General features: G+C 31.2%; 1 protein-coding gene across 1 annotated transcript; it reads left to right on the forward strand.

Annotated features, from left to right (window-relative positions):
* Positions 1–343: 343 nt before the first annotated feature.
* On the forward strand, positions 344–3,794 carry LOC139903011 (epoxide hydrolase 3-like). Its single transcript, XM_071885760.1, has 3 exons — positions 344–884; positions 2,452–2,693; positions 3,422–3,794. Exons 1-3 carry the CDS (start codon positions 411–413, stop codon positions 3,666–3,668), a joined length of 963 nt encoding a protein of 320 aa, XP_071741861.1. The 5' UTR covers positions 344–410; the 3' UTR covers positions 3,669–3,794.
* Positions 3,795–17,659: the final 13,865 nt, after the last annotated feature.

Below are 17,659 nucleotides of genomic sequence, written 5' to 3' on the forward strand. Positions count from 1 at the left end.
AATTGATCTTTGATTGGTTTAATATTGTTGGTTTTTTTTTTTTTGTCATATAGTTTAGTCTTGTTATTTTTGTTTGTTTCCTTTCGTTTGATATAGTTTTGGTTAGAAGTTTCTTTTCGTTGTGGCTCGGTTAGAGTTTTCTAGTTTCGGTTATGGTTCTAGGAAGTTTACTCTTCGCGAGCCATTTCGTTTTTGGATTAGTTGTATTCGGTTAAAAGGTTCCTTCATTTATTGACGAAGGCTTCCTAATTTTAATACTAATCGTTATTTTAGAGAAAAAAAAAAAAAAAAAAAAAAAAAAATTCTTCCAAACAGCATAACCATATCAGAATACGTGCACACTTCTATAACTGAAACAGGATCATCAACATCATCATCATCATCATCATCATCAAAACCTAAAAAACACAATGGAAGCCATACAACACAGTACAATTAAAGTTAACGGAATTAACCTCCACTTCGCACACATCACTCCTACCACCACATCACCACCAATTCTCTTCCTCCACGGTTTCCCTGAACTATGGTACACGTGGCGTCACCAGATGCTCCATCTCTCTTCCTTAGGTTACCGTACAATCGCACCCGATCTTCGCGGTTACGGTGACACCGACGCACCTGTTTCACCATCCGAATACACCGTGTTTCACATAGTTGGTGATTTAATTGGTTTAATTGATGCGTTAGGGTTAGATAAAGTGTTTGTTGTTGGACATGATTGGGGAGCTGTTATTGCTTGGTGGTTTTGTTTACTAAGACCCGATCGTGTTAAAGCGTTGGTTAATTTGAGTGTTGTGTTTAGCCCTCGGCATCCTGTTAGAAAACCGATTGAATCGATGCGCGCCATGTTCGGAAGTGATTATTATATTTGCAGGTTTCAGGTGAATTTAATGCTGTATGTAATTAGGGTTTAATTGGTGTATCAAAATATTATTGTTTTTCCATCTAATACTGAATTATAATTATTTGTTGTTTGCCATCCCTATTTTTGTGTTGAGCTCTTAGATTTGTCCCAACGGTTTACACCCTGCTCAAGCCCAGTCTAACCCTCATGAGGGCGACGATGGCACCAATTAGCCCTGGGCTAATCCTGGGTTAGCCCTCACCCCTGGCCCTGCAATCGGACACTTTTCCACACATTTGAGAACGGAGCAGTATTGCAAAAGTCGGCCGACTTGGAATATTGTTAATAATTGTTAATTGTTTCTGTTTATTGTAAATGTAGTTTATATTTTAAGAATCGATTTTTATATAATATTATATATAAATATATATTTAATAAAACCATTTAAAAAAGTCAACGTTGTCAACACCCGTTGCGTCCCTTTGCGTCCCTCCAAGGTCCCGACCGACGCGTCCCCGACTCACGTCTTTTACAACCTTGGGACGGAGTGTACGTTGATATTTAATTGTACAATTAGCTTTGATGCTTGTTACCTTTTTAATTAAATAATATAGTGGGTCCCAATATATTTGAGTAAGACCGATTGTAATGGTGGGCAAGTGACGGGGTCACTTGCATTGCTGGACAAAAGAAACGCCAGAATCATAGGTAACGGCGGGGCACTTGGTGGCGTCTCTATGGCGTCCGGGAGAAAGAAACGAGAGAAGAAACGGACGGCACTTACAAATTAAACTAGGGTTCATGGTTGCTAGATGTTAAACGGACGGCGCATTGTGGTTGGCGAAGACATCTTGACCGGTGCTGATTAAAAAAAAAAATTGAGGGGAACAAACATTGTTGCTAGATGTTAGAGATGCAAGAAATCTGATTTAGAGCTTGGATTAATCATCATCTTCATCAAATTAAACTAGGGTTCATGGTTTGGGGGAAGTCACGAAGGAGAGGGAGAGGGAAGAAGGGAAACATAAACAAGAAAATAAAATGAAACAGGGGGCGTCCCAAGCCTTAAATGGGTAATTCTCATACCCGATAATACACGGGTATTTAACAGTTTACGTAATATTTAAGTTTAATGCTTATTGTATGTTTTTCAACAACATTTTTATTCAAAACGCTAACATAATAAAAAATAAATTAAATCAAACATAATAAATAATAACAGGAAAAAGAAAAAATAAAATGCCGCCTCAGCATTCCACTAAAAGTAACATCAAAAAAGGAACACCACCACTACTCCACTCAGAAAAGTAACACGTCCTACTCATCAAAAAAGTGCAAAAAGGCAAGTGACACCAAAAGTGACACCGCTCACCATTACGAATGGTCTAAGTATGTCATGGTTAAGAATGTTTAGTCCTGGATTAGTTCTGGCTACGAAGTGCTGACGTGGCGCTGAAAACATATACATCATCTTTGAAAACATAGCAGATATTGCTAATTGCAGATGTGTTGATAGTATACAATGAAGGATTTTGATCTGAACCTGTTCAAAAAGAACTGCAAATTGTTATCTAGGTTAACTTGTTTTCCAACTGTTTATGTAGCCACCTGGAGAAGTAGAGGAAGAGTTTGCTCGAGTAGATACATCACTCGTAATTAAAAAGTTTCTCACATATCGTAAACCAGGTGTGTTCTGTGTGCCTAAAGAAGTTGGATTTGGGGGTAACCCTAATGCGCAGATTAAACTTCCCTCTTGGTTGACGGAAGATGATGTGAATTATGTTGCTGACAAATTCAAACGCACGGGATTCACCGGTGGATTGAACTACTATCGAGCTATGGACTTGTAAGTTCCTTTTTCAAGTCTTTTCATGCTCTTCAATCTTGTGGTTGATAATACCACTTCTCTAAGTGGCAATTTAGTCCCAATTTTTTGTGAATGGGTCAATACGGGCCGTGTTTTGTATTTAATGGGCTATGGGTCAAACATCATGAAAGTTGGCCAAATGTTATCTTTAATGCAGACTGTCTTATGAGTAGTTATATTCAAATATTCAGATCTTTGTAACAAGATTGTTTTTATGGCCAAATTCAGCACATTCAGCATTCATTAAAAAGTTTAAACTTGAACAAAAATATTAACAATTGAACCCTACTGTCCTTTCCTGCTATCCTGTATTGACCCGTGACATTCTAGACTACAACTTAATATAATACCAATGTAGCAATAGCTCAGTGCCCAGTACCTTTGAAAGCTGAGACCTGCCATGTAGAAGCTTGAACTTAAGATAGGCGTAGGTTCGATCCCCACTCGTGGAAAGAATATGCAACTCTTGTGGCATTGGGATGATGGTTGCTTCTGTCACATGTGTTGGCAACGTGTGCAGGTAATTTTTCGGCATCTGACTTTTTCGGGGTTGGTCTGGTGGGTTTCCAAAGGAAACACATGGTCGAGGTGTCCCTGCCAAACATACACCTTTTAAACTTACAACTTAATGTAAATAACGAGTGCTCTTGATTGACCATCTGTTTGGCATAACTGATAGTATTATTTTGGGTCTTTAAATATTGCAGAAACTGGGAACTGACTGCTCCATGGACGAATGTACAAATAAAGGCGCCGGTTAAATTTATTGTAGGAGACCTCGACTTGACTTACACTACCCCTGGTGTGAAGGACTTTATACACAAAGGCGGGTTCAATAAATATGTTCCTTTCTTGCAAGAACTAGTGATAATGGAGGGAGTTGCTCATTTTATTAACCAAGAAAAGCCTCAAGAAATTAGTGAACACATCCATGATTTCATCAAAAGGTTTTGAATTATTTTCTTCTCTAGTCAAAACTTATCATACTATGAGCTTATCTAAAGTCTTTTAAATATTTTCCGAATATTAAGTAAACAACATAACTTTTGTGATGGACAATTTACCGTACACATATTTTATTGGATAGTTTTTCTTCTAAAAAAGTACTCGTTTATTTAAAATACATTTCTTTTGTACCTCTCTTTGTGGCTAGTGTACACCCAACACCTTGTGTGTTGTGTTGTGGATGGGGGTCTCAAGTTCGAGTCCCTACCCTTGGGGAGGTTTTATCGACCCGTATTCCAGGATTTCGGCCCGCTCCGCCTGCCCCTCGGGATGGTTTAAGGATCGGGTTCCTGTAATGTTGTTCGGGTTCCCGTTTAAAAGCGCGTGTGTGCGTCCAAATGATTAGGTGGGTGGGTTATTTCCCTGTCATTGATTTCAAATACTTGCGTTTCCAAAAAAAAAAAAAAAAAAAAAAAACTTTGTTTCTGTACATTTTCCAAATATTCATACAAATTTTCCTATTTAATTTAATTATTGATTAAAGTCATATGGAGTATTAAACAATAATTAACAATCGGCATCTTTTTTCCTTCAAAATTCCGATTGGGCTGGCTCAGAAAAAATGGGGTCCTAGCCCAATTTATGAAAAGACCAATGTGGTGATAACATTCTAGTTTTGAAAGATGTTTTTAGTAAATTTACGTTTTATTATAAAGCATACGTTCAAGTTCCAACACCCAAGTCGTATAGAGGTATTAGACATGATACATACTTTAGCATGTAGTCACAATAAACCTATACGTAGCAATATATACGTTTTTATTGACTTACTATACGTGATTTAAGATGTAAGTTGTCAGATGTAATTTTTGATTACATACTAGAATTGCATACAATAATATCAATATGAGTTTTTCTAATGTGTCTTTATGATTTATGATACACATTAAATTATACGAGTATTAAATTAAATTAATATTTTTAAATATCAACTTCTATATTTAATTTTTACCGATTAATTCACTATAATATTTAGTTTTTTGTTTTTATGTATGTATTATTAAAAAAAAATCAGGAATCTATTAGTTTCTATTAAAATCTTATAATGATGATGTCATTATTAGACTAATTCATTTATTAAAAAAATCAAAAAACAAAAGGAAAAAAAAATCTAAGAATGGTGGGTGATGTCATTAAGTTAAATAATTTTAAATTAAAATTAAATTTTATTAATTTTTATTATTAAATCTTATTAATAATTATTTTAATTATTAAAATTAAATAATTTTGAATTTTTTTTATTTTGAATTGAGTACGAGAAGGTATAAAAGCTAGGCAGAAGGAAACCAATTATAAATTTATATTTTAATTTACACATTTTAAAATAAAATGACAACCAATATTATTTCTTATGATTGGATGTAGATTGTTTAATATGCATTTTAGGTGTTTGATGAAATGTTCAGCTGTCGAGGTTCTTAGTCGGACTCTGTGGTTCCACGGGTTATTAAACTAAATGACATTAGCATTTACGTTCACTTAATACCTAAAACATATCATTAAACTGTTTCGTTTAAACAAACCCGTAGTTTCACGGGTCATTTCACTAGTGTAATTAAAGGCCTCTAGCCAAGTGGTATTAAGGAAATTATCAACCTTCTTCTTGTGAATTTGAGTCTCGTCGTAAAAAAAAAGGGTGTATGTATTTATTGTTAAAATTTTTTTAACTTTAACAAAACCTTGTTAGTATATATATGCAATCTTAACTTGCAATATTATAAGTAAATCAAGTCAGTTTGCATAATCAATTCCTTTTATATCTAAGTTTTTGATTGGTTATCTGATTCTTTTAAGTCGTCTCTAATTAAAATGTTCAATGTGTATATGAGATTTTATTTAAAAAAAAATTCTAGTCTATAAATGAAAATTTTATGATTTTTTAACACCATGCAATGATCAGTGGCGATTCCAGGATTATAACTATTAACTCGATGGGTTCCCGAAATTTTCTTTACTACCAACTATATTAGATTGCTATTTTAGTGACAATTTACCTTCAAAAAGATTATAAATTCGAAAAATATATAGGGTCCGAGTAGTAATTTAGTGGTGTCTCATACAATTCAAAAGAAAAACTATATATTTGAAAAATATATGGGGTCATACATTTAGATTTAGTGGTGTTTTATACAATTTACAAACTATTTTTTATTAAAAAATTTTAAATTAGCGGTGTCCCATAGCCCGACGGGTCTATACATAGAATCGCTCTGGCAATGATAAAGTGGATCACTGATTGCGGCAACATTATAAGATAGTGGGAAAATAGTTCCTTCGTTACCACTCATGTGACAATATGGAGATGAATTGGCACGCCTAATTTGGTCATGTTGGTTGTTGGTTTTGCTTCCCAAATGGACCACTTAAGTCCCTATATGGCTATATATATATTGTTTTTATTAGCATGGTTTACCAATTAGTTCAGTATGATAATGTGATATGATTAGTGAGATTTGATCGTTTGGAAGGTAGTTGTGTTGATTTGATACCCTTATCTAACTTCTCACCTCAATCTCATTTAAAATATATAAAACTTTAGGTGAAATTGGTGTTAGTATGCTTAAAATAGTGATTATTTGCGAAAATTTTTGGCAAACTCGTAATTATACTAAAATTTTCACGAATATATACGTCCACCAATGAACTTAAATCCACCACAAACTTTTAATTGAACGGGTCATCTCAATACTGCGCACTTAAAAGGTATAATATCAATCTGACGAATTTTTTATGTAAAATTCCAAAGTCTTGAACCTCAAAATCATAAAAGAAAACGAAAAAAAAAAACCCCTTACCCCTCAATTAATTTTATAACTTCATTAAAACTTTAAGTGCTATGCATAGTGAAGAATGAAAATCTAATGAGATGTATTGTATTATTCTTTAACTATTTATGTATTACTAACACATAAAAATCTTTATAACATAAATGAAATCTATCTCATCTATACAATCAAGTTGAATCACACTTACCTAACCAATAATCTACCATCAATTTTCAATAATCAAAACATCTTTATGACACAAGAACTTGACCAATCCTATCTTATATATATTAACATTATTTTATATTAACTCCATTTGAACAAAACCCCATAGACCAACTAATATGCATTTTTATAACTTTAATGTTGTTATAATAATAATAATAATATAGATATGGATAGTTAATTTTGGTGTATACATATAGTCAATTTTAGTACACAAAGTATGTATTTTTATATTGAGATTTTAGGCTATAAATACTCATGAATGCAAGCATTAAACTTGCACCATTTCTCACACTTACAAAGTGTTTCTTTCTTTCTCTCCATTATCATCTTTGTTCTTACACTTCATTATTAGTATTCTAAATCAAGAATCAAATCACTAAAGGTAGTTATAAGCCTACTGAATTATAACATCAAGAATCAAACCACTAAAGGTAGTTATAAGCCTACTGAATTATAACATCAAGAATCAAACCACTAAAGGTAGTTATAAGCCTACTGAATTATAACACGTTATCAGCACGATAATCTTAATACTAAATATGGTTGGCTCTGCCACCAAAATGATATATGGTCGGTTATACCACCAAAATGATATATGGTCGGTTATACCACCAAAATGATATATGGTCGGTTATACCACCAGAATGATATAGGTCGGTTATACCACCTGAAAAAATATATGGTCGACACTGTCGCCAAATTTTCATTTATGTTTACTAATATTTATATTTTTGTTATATAACATTTATTTATGATTGCTTACACATGGTCGACACTGTCACCTACTTATCATTTATGTTATATTAAATTTATGTTTAATGTTTATATACTTATGAATATAAATTGACTCTAATTTATCATGATGTTTGTTTTAATTTTTGATAATAGAAAATGTCGAATCTGGAAAAGCTTAAATTTACTCCTTTAGAATCAACTGGAAACAACTACATGCCATGGGTTATAAAAGTAAAAATGCATCTTAAATCAATGGGCATTCTTGAAACCATAAATGAAAACAACACTTGTTCTGAAAAAGAACAAGCTACGGCATGTTGCTTTATTCATCAACATATTGATGAATGCTTACAAAATAATTATGTGACTGTAGAAGATCCCCATGTTTTATGGGAAGGTCTCAAAAGCAGATTCAATAATCAAAGAGAAATTTTACTTCCAGCTGCAATGGAACAATGGAGAACATTAAGGTTCCAAGACTTTAAGAAAGTAAATGAATACAGCTCAGCTCTGTATAATACATGTTCACAACTTAAATTTTGTGGACATGAAATTAGTGATGCAGACATGATGGAGAAAACTTTCTCCACAATGAATGCTGCAAACATCACAGTGCAAAGAAATTTGAGAATGCTAAAGTTCAAAACATATCCTGAACTTAATTCATATCTCTTAGTTGCAGAGCAAAATGATGAGCTATTAATGAAAAATCAGCAATCCCGTCCTACTGGTACACTTGCAATCCCTGAAGCAAATACTGCAAATAATTATAAACAGGGACAAGGACGCGGGCAAGGTCGTGGTTATAATAACCATCACCATCATCATGCCAAAAGCCATAACTATGGTAGAAACCATCCTTATGGTAATGGTAATGGGCGTGGACGTGGTCGTGGTCGTGGCCGTGGTGGTCAAAGAAATAGTAATCCACGAAAATATAAATATCAACCACAAAACAAGCCCATTAAACAAGATGTTGAAGAAAATTCTTCTAAAAATTCTGAAGAATCTTGCTACAGATGTGGTAGAATGGGCCACTGGGCTAATACTTGCCGAACATCTAAACATCTTGTTAAGATGTATCAGGATTCGCTGAAAGGTAAAGAAAAGGAAGTAAATTTTGTGGATAATATTGATCCAACAGTCACTGAGAAACCATCTGATTTATATGAAGATTTCTTGAATGTTTAAGTTGTGTGTCTTTTGAAAAATAAACGATTTAATATCGTCTGTCTTTGTCATTATGTTTGCTAAATGTTTCAGTACTATCTATTTGCGTTTAAAATATTGTGTAATATTAATGTACTCACTATTTATTTCTTATATATGAAGTTCAATATGAATTTTGCTGGAATACAACATCAATCAAGTGGTGGAGATCTCTGTATAGCAGACAGTGGAACTACACACACTATACTTAAATCCGAGAAATATTTTATTGATCTAAAACCAACGGAAGGAACTATACATACAATATCAGGACCTGCTAACTTGATAAAAGGGATAGGAAAGGCAAATTTCATACTACCAAATGGTACAAAATTTTTAATAAATGATGCCTTATTTTCTCCCAAATCAAGCAGAAATTTATTGAGTTTCTCCGACATATACCTTAACGGGTATGATTATCAGTCAGTGACAACAGAAAATGAGAAATATTTAAGTATCACTGACAAGAGTCATGTGGTTGAAAAACTGCCAAGACTTAGTTCTGGATTACATTATACACATATAAATGTACCAGAAATACATATGGTAGTTAACGAAAAATATATTGATCCTGGTGTATTCAGTTTATGGCATAACAGATTAGGCCATCCAGGATCAACAATGATGAAAAGGATTATTGAATGTACTCATGGACATCCACTAAAGGATAGAAAAATCCATCATGATACAATGGTTCCATGTACATCTTGCTCTCTTGGAAAATTGATAACTAGACCCTCACCACTTAAGGTTGAGAAAGAATCACCAATGTTTCTTGAAAGAATTCAAGGTGATATATGTGGACCAATTCATCCACCATGTGGACCATTTAGATATTTCATGGTTCTAATAGACGCATCTAGCAGATGGTCTCATGTTTGTCTGTTATCAAGCCGTAATGTGGCATTTGCAAAATTTCTTGCCCAAATTATTAAATTGAGAGCTCATTTTCCTGATTACACCATTAAAAGGGTGAGACTTGATAATGCTGGTGAATTTACATCTCAAGCATTTAATGACTATTGCATGTCTATAGGAATTGTTGTTGAACATTCTGTTGCTCATGTGCATACACAAAATGGTTTAGCCGAGTCATTGATTAAACGTTTACAGTTAATCGCTAGACCATTGATAATGAGAACAAAACTCCCTGTATCTATATGTGGTCATGCAATTTTACATGCTGCTGCATTGATTCGCATCAGACCAAGTGCAAGTCATAAATATTCCCCCCTACAACTTGCTTTTGGTCAAGAGCCAAATATTTCCCATCTTAGAACATTTGGTTGTGCAGTGTATGTTCCAATTGCGACACCACAACGTACAAAAATGGGTCCTCAAAGGAGGTTGGGAATATATGTTGGATATGAAACATCTTCAATATTAAGGTATATTGAACCTATGACAGGTGACGTTTTTACAGCACGTTTTGCTGATTGTCATTTTAATGAAACATTGTTCCCTAGATTAGGGGGAGAAATGAAAAATAAAGAAAATGATGTTTCATGGTGTGAACCTCAATTAAAGTATCTTGATCCTCGCACAAAAGAATGCGAGACAGAAGTTCAAAAGATAATGCATATACAAGAACTTGCAAATCAATTGCCTGATGCATTTACAGATACAAAAACGGTGACAAAATCATATATACCAGCAGTAAATACTCCAGCTCGAATTGAAATTCCAAAAGCTGGCAATAACGTCACTCATGAATCTTTGCCACGTCAGAAACGTGGAAGACCAATTGGTTCAAAGGATAAAAATCCTCGAAAAAGAAAATCAGCTGATAATGAAGTAAAAGAAAGTGTTCAAGAAGAACCACAAATCAGTACTCCTACTGCAGAGGAGATTGATGATGTCAATACAGAAATTGCAATCAATTATGCATATTCAAAAATATTATGGAACCGAAATGAAATGAAAAATCTTGATGAGAAATTTTCATTTAATGTTGCATATGACATCATGAATAATGATGATGATCCAGAACCAACATCTATGGTTGAATGTCAAAATAGACATGATTGGGCTCAATGGAAAGAAGCAATACGAGCTGAATTAGAATCACTCAATAAAAGAAAAGTTTTCGGATCCATCATTCTCACTCCTAAAGATGTGAAACCTGTAGGATACAGATGGATTTTTGTCCGAAAAAGAAATGAGAAAAATGAAGTTACAAGGTATAAAGCTAGACTTGTAGCTCAAGGTTTTTCTCAAAGACCAGGAATTGATTATGAAGAAACTTATTCTCCTGTTATGGATGCAATTACTTTTAGGTACTTAATCAGTCTGGCAGTTTCTAAAAATTTAGAAATGCATCTCATGGATGTTGTGACTGCTTATCTATATGGATCACTTGATAGTGATATATATATGAAGATACCTGAAGGATTTAAGGTACCAGAAGCATCAAATGCAAAACCCAAAGAAATGTATTCGATTAAATTACAAAGATCTTTATATGGGTTAAAACAATCGGGACGTATGTGGTATAACCGATTAAGTGATTACTTGATAAGCAAAGGGTATACAAATAATCTTACTTGCCCTTGTGTTTTCATTAAGAAAACAACATCCGGATATGTGATCATAGCTGTTTATGTTGATGATCTTAACATCATAGGTACAAATAAAGAGATCCATGAAGCCATTCAACTTCTAAAGAAAGAATTTGAAATGAAAGATCTCGGAAAAACCAAGTATTGCCTTGGTTTACAAATTGAGCATATGCCTAATGGTTTACTTGTACATCAAAAAACATATACTGAAAAGATTTTGAAACGTTTCAATATGGACAAGGCAAAACCATTAAGTACTCCTATGGTTGTTAGATCACTCAATGTTGAAGCTGATCCATTTCGTCCATGTGAAGATCAAGAAGACATTCTTGGACCAGAAGTACCATATCTTAGTGCAATTGGAGCTCTTATGTATCTTACAAATTGTACAAGACCTGACATTTCTTTTGCAGTTAATTTGTTGGCAAGGTTCAGCTCTGCTCCTACCAAAAGACACTGGAATGGGATCAAACACATATTTCGATACCTTCGAGGAACTACTGATTTAGGATTATTTTATTCTAACGAATCAAAACAAGATTTGGTTGGTTATGCAGATGCAGGTTATTTATCTGATCCACATAAAGCTAAATCTCAAACTGGATATGTATTCCTAAATGGAGGTACTGCAATATCATGGCGTTCTCAAAAACAAACACTTGTTGCTACATCGTCAAATCATGCCGAAGTGATTGCATTACATGAAGCTACTCGGGAATGTTTTTGGTTGAGATCAATGACACAAATCATTACTGATTCTTGTGGACTAGAACGCGATAAAAGTCCAACAATTCTCTATGAAGATAATGCAGCTTGCATAGCACAGATGAAAGAAGGGTATATCAAAAGTGACCGAACCAAACACATACCTCCTAGATTCTTCTCATACACTCAAAATCTCATTAAGGACAACGAGATTGAAATGAGATATGTTCAATCCAGCAAAAACTCTGCTGATCTTTTCACGAAAGCACTTCCAACTGCTATTTTCAGAACACACGTTCATAACATTGGCATGAGACATGTTCAAAAGATGTAACAGCTGAAGCGATGTCTACTTGAGGGGGAGTCAACTCCATGCTGCACTCTTTTTCCCTTAGCTAAAGTTTTTTCCCACTGGGTTTTCTTTAGCAAGGTTTTTAACGAGGCAGTAATTTATAGTTGATCTTCAACAAAATAAAATTGCTATCCAAGGGGGAGTGTTATAATAATAATAATAATATAGATATGGATAGTCAATTTTGGTGTATACATATAGTCAATTTTAGTACACAAAGTATGTATTTTTATATTGAGATTTTAGGCTATAAATACTCATGAATGCAAGCATTAAACTTGCACCATTTCTCACACTTACAAAGTGTTTCTTTCTTTCTCTCCATTATCATCTTTGTTCTTACACTTCATTATTAGTATTCTAAATCAAGAATCAAATCACTAAAGGTAGTTATAAGCCTACTGAATTATAACATCAAGAATCAAACCACTAAAGGTAGTTATAAGCCTACTGAATTATAACAAATGTAACATGCACTAAAATGAATGCTACTCCATAATCATTTATTAATTTATATCTATCACTTGCTTATTTGCTTTTTTGTTTGTTGTTACTAAAAACATGTGTATCGGAGAGACATGTTAGCCCTGTGTTGACTACATTGTTTCTATTATGTCTAGTAGTAAGTAGGTTAGGGCTTTATTATTCATGTACTTGACATTTGATATGCTTACTGTTTTTTTGGATAAATGGTTTTCACCAGGTAAAATTTATAAATCAAAGATATAAACAGTGAGTGTAACAGTTGCAAGCCTACATAGCTAAACCACCAACAAGCCAAAGAATGCAACCAGACAAAACAAGGAAAATAAAAGCTAACAAATAAATTCTAGTTTTTAATTCTAGTTTTTGATATGCTTACTATTTGTTCTTGATTCTAGTTTTTATAAATAAAGGGGTTACCTTTTCTTTAACAGCAAAAAATTAAGTAAAAAATGTAAAAAAAATATAATTATATACCAAAGAGAAGAATCAACTGGCAAAGAGCTATTATAGAATTACAAAGGGTGGTTAGAAATATTACAATATCTTGACTTTAATCAAGAAAATGAAAAAAAACTAAAATTATAATTAACATCTGGACCGTTAGAATATGTCCAATATAGAACGAGGTTTCGAATGGATTTAGCCTGTGATTAGATCACAAATTCACGCTTTAAATAATCCTCCAGATTATTAGGATTATGCTATAGTTGAATCGACTAACTTCACTTACAACTATAACGAATTGTACCGTTGAAAAAGTATGCTTGGTTTGTTTATGTGTAGAACGAACCATTTTTTCGAGCCAAACTAAACTTAGTGGATTTAACTAACAACATTTGTCCAACTAAATCTGGTATTGCCCAATGAATAGAAATTAAGAGAATCAAATGGGGCGGTGAATGAGACAAGTGCAAAGTTGTAAAAGGTCCTCACGGGTTCACTATTCTTCACACGGAATTCTTGATTTTATATTTATATATTTTATTTATATTTATATTTTGCATATTATATACTGTATTACATATACTTTGTACTCACATGAATACGTTATTACTATTTGAAATGTACTTTATTACACTTATAGCATTATAGATTTATAGGTATCTTTCTTCTGTTTCCGCTATCTTTTCTTTCTAGAAACCGACTTTTCAAAACAATTTTCTCAATATTTAAAAAACAACATATCTAAAATAAATAAATGATATATATAATATTTATTTATTTATTTTCTTTATTCATGCTTATGTATTAGTCAAATGTGAAAGGACCCGTTCATACCGATTATAAACGATTCATAATAGTTGATTTCATTGATAGGTATTTGACCCCTATATGATACATTTTACAAACATTGCATTCGTTTTTAAAAGACAAACTTTCTTTACATCGAAAGTTGACGGCATGCATACTATTTCATAATATATCCAACTATAATTGACTTAATAATAATCTTGATAAACTCAACGACTCGAATGCAACGTCTTTTGAAATATGCTATGAATGACTCCAAATAATATCTCTAAAATGAGCAAATGCACAGCGGAAGATTTCTTTCATACCTGAGAATAAACATGCTTTCAAGTGTCAACCAAAAAGTTGGTGAGTTCATAGGTTTATCATAAACGATAAAATTCATCATTTTGATAGACCACAAGATTTAAATACAGTACACCTATCTCGTGTACAAAACCATTTTTCATAATGCTTAGCAGAGTAGGTTCGTATCCTTTTCTCCCTCGTAGGTTGCCTCGCGATTTTTAAATAACCGTACACATATCTCGTACACAAAAATAATACACATAACCTGTGTATAAAAATCATTCTCTCGATACATAACATTCAATTTGATTTCATTGCTCAACATGGTAACCGACATTAACATATAATGCGCATCAATAATATCCCCAAAACAGAACATCTCGTCTGTATAATATATAAACTTCGAAGTACTAAACACCACGCCCATGTAGTGACCCGGGAATTTCCTACCAAATTTAAACTTAATCTTTATATGTTTCCGACACGATAAGCAAAGTCTGTAATGGTGAGTCTCGAAAATGTTGGAACTCTGTTTATATAATCAATTACCCTTTGACTGTGCCCGACGATTCACGAACAAATAAATTATGTATATATATATATATATATATATATATATATATATATATATATATATATATATATATATATATATATATATATATAAAGATTTCTATTAATAACCATTATATTGAAACATTTATAAAATTTATAAATATTAAATATTCAATATAGAATACAACATAATATATATTACAAATATGATATAATTAATAATTGTAATATATTAAATTATAAGTTAAAATATAGTTAGTACATTAGTTGTTATTATAATTATTATTTGTATCATTAAAAGTATAACATAAAATTTATTACATGTAATTTGTTATATGATTATTATGATTACCTTTATCAAGATTATTATTATTAATATCATATTATTAGCAATTATTATTAATAAGTATTATTATTATTATTATTAATTAGTATTATTAATATATTTATATTTATTAATTCTTATCTATATTATTAATTATATAAAGAATCATAAAGTCAGATAAGAATCAAATTTTGTATCACATCTCCATCGATTTTATTTAGTTTTTGTCCCTGTCCGATTCTTTGGTTATCTGTCGACTTCAAACTTCATTACAGAACAAAATTGCTAAGTTTTATAAATCGAATATAAATGTATTCTGTTAGCCATCATTTTTATTATTATTATATATATTCTTTTTTCTTCATCTTCTGTCCTTGATTTATATTACTGTCGACCAATGATCACTACAAAACAACCCTGGTCAATTATAAGAGCTACATCAACTCATCCAATTACTCATACAACCCTTTACTCATTTCAATTCGAATTAAAACAGTTAAAAAAAAAAGGCGCCCCCTGTTCTTACTTATTTTTTTTTCAAACTAATCGGTTTGTTAACATATTGCAAAATGTGTAAATGCCATCTTGTTAGAAATATTTTACTTAAATTATCTGGAGCATTTCAAGTCTCAATTTCTAGTATCGAGTGAGAATTTCGAAGTCAAAGTTCGAGTTTTAAAAGTCAAACAATTCTTTAAAGAACGAATTCGGATTAGCTGTTATGATTCAAGCTGAATTGTTGATTTGAAAAGTTTCCGGAAGTGTTTTGCAACACATCTTATGTTGTAACCTTTATGAAAAAAATTCTAAAAATCAAAATCATGAATTAAGTTCAATTTTTTTTCTCGCGACAGTCTACAGCTCCTCCAATCTGTTCTTAATTTTTTTTTTCAATTTATATCTGTTAATTACAATTATGAGTCTTTCTATTTATATTTCAAATATAAATCAAACTATATGTTGGAGTTGGGATTGGTCTCTGGTCTACTAGGGATGATGAAGAAGAAGAACGTTTAACAGTCGGGTTATAATAATTTTGCGGGGATAGAATTCCAGAAAAACAGTAATGGTTTGATGGTTTAGAGTGTTTACGGGGTGCGAGAGGTCACGGGTTCGAGTCCCGACTTGGGCAATTCTTTTTAGCACGATTTTAAAAGGGTATATACTTTAAACTTTATTTCCATTATTATTTTTATAATTTTTTTTATTGAAGTTATTATTATTATGATAAGTTATTATTAATATGATTATTATTGTTATTAGTGTTAAATTAATTATTGTTACTATCATTACTATGATTTATGTTATTATTATCCTTAGGAAGTATTATGAACATAAAAATTATTATCATTACATAACTAATATTGTTATTATTATCATCGCTATTATTATTATGAAAATGATAATTGTTATTACTCATAATAATTATAAATATCCTTAGTTTAATCAAATTAAGAGTATTATCAATTCCGATAACATTAGTATAAGTATCATAATTATAATTAGAACAATTGTTATTATTATTATTATTATTATTATTATTATTATTATTATTATTATTATTATTATTATTATTATTATTATTATTATTATTATTATTATTATTATTAATGATATTATTAGTATTACAATTATTAGTACTACAAATATTATAATTATATAAGTATTAAAAACATTGATATTCAGTAACATTTTTATAAGTAATATTATTATAAATTTTGTCATTTTAGTATTATTACTAATATGATTATGATTAATATTAATATTAATATCATTTTTATAACTATTAGTATTATAAATCTTATAATTAGATAAAAGTATCATTATTAACAATATCATTATTATTACTAAAATTATCATTTTAATAAAGTTAATATTAGTATTATTATTATTCTAAGTAAATCATTAATATCAAAACCATCATTTGTTTTCAAATAACTATTTTGTATATAAAACATACTTAATACATATACTATAATTATATAAATATGCCAACTAACATTAGTTAAATAAAAACTTATATACAATAAATTAAGTATTTTCAGATATAGACATATTAATATAACTATATAAATAATAATCATTTACAAATATATATATACAAACTAAATATATAATACACAAAGTTATAAGATATGAAATTGTTCAATTACGAGTATATGTGTTAATATATACATACTTGATATAGGTTCGTGAATCCAAGGCCAACCCTGCATTGTTCAATATAGTCATATGTATTTTTACTACAAAATACAATATGGTGAGTTTCATATGATCCTTTTTACTCTTTACGTTTTTGGGCTGAGAATACATGCAAATGCTTTATTAACTGTTTTACAATATTTATATGTGTGAGTTTCATTACTCCCTTTTTAAATGCTTTTGCAATATATATTTTTGGGACTGAGAATGCATGCGCTTTTATAAATGTTTTACGAAATAGACACAAGTAATCGAAACTACATTATATGGTTGAATGATCG

This window comes from Rutidosis leptorrhynchoides, chromosome 3 (assembly GCF_046630445.1).
Source record: "Rutidosis leptorrhynchoides isolate AG116_Rl617_1_P2 chromosome 3, CSIRO_AGI_Rlap_v1, whole genome shotgun sequence".
NCBI lineage: Eukaryota > Viridiplantae > Streptophyta > Magnoliopsida > Asterales > Asteraceae > Rutidosis > Rutidosis leptorrhynchoides.

Bases quoted from the DNA above. Each gene is read 5' to 3' on its own strand.
- LOC139903011 (XM_071885760.1), top strand. From the start codon at position 411: ATGGAAGCCATACAACACAGTACAATTAAAGTTAACGGAATTAACCTC. The intron at 885-2,451 runs GTGAATTTAATG...CTGTTTATGTAG, and splicing joins ATTATATTTGCAGGTTTCAG to CCACCTGGAGAAGTAGAGGA. The intron at 2,694-3,421 runs GTAAGTTCCTTT...TAAATATTGCAG, and splicing joins TACTATCGAGCTATGGACTT to AAACTGGGAACTGACTGCTC.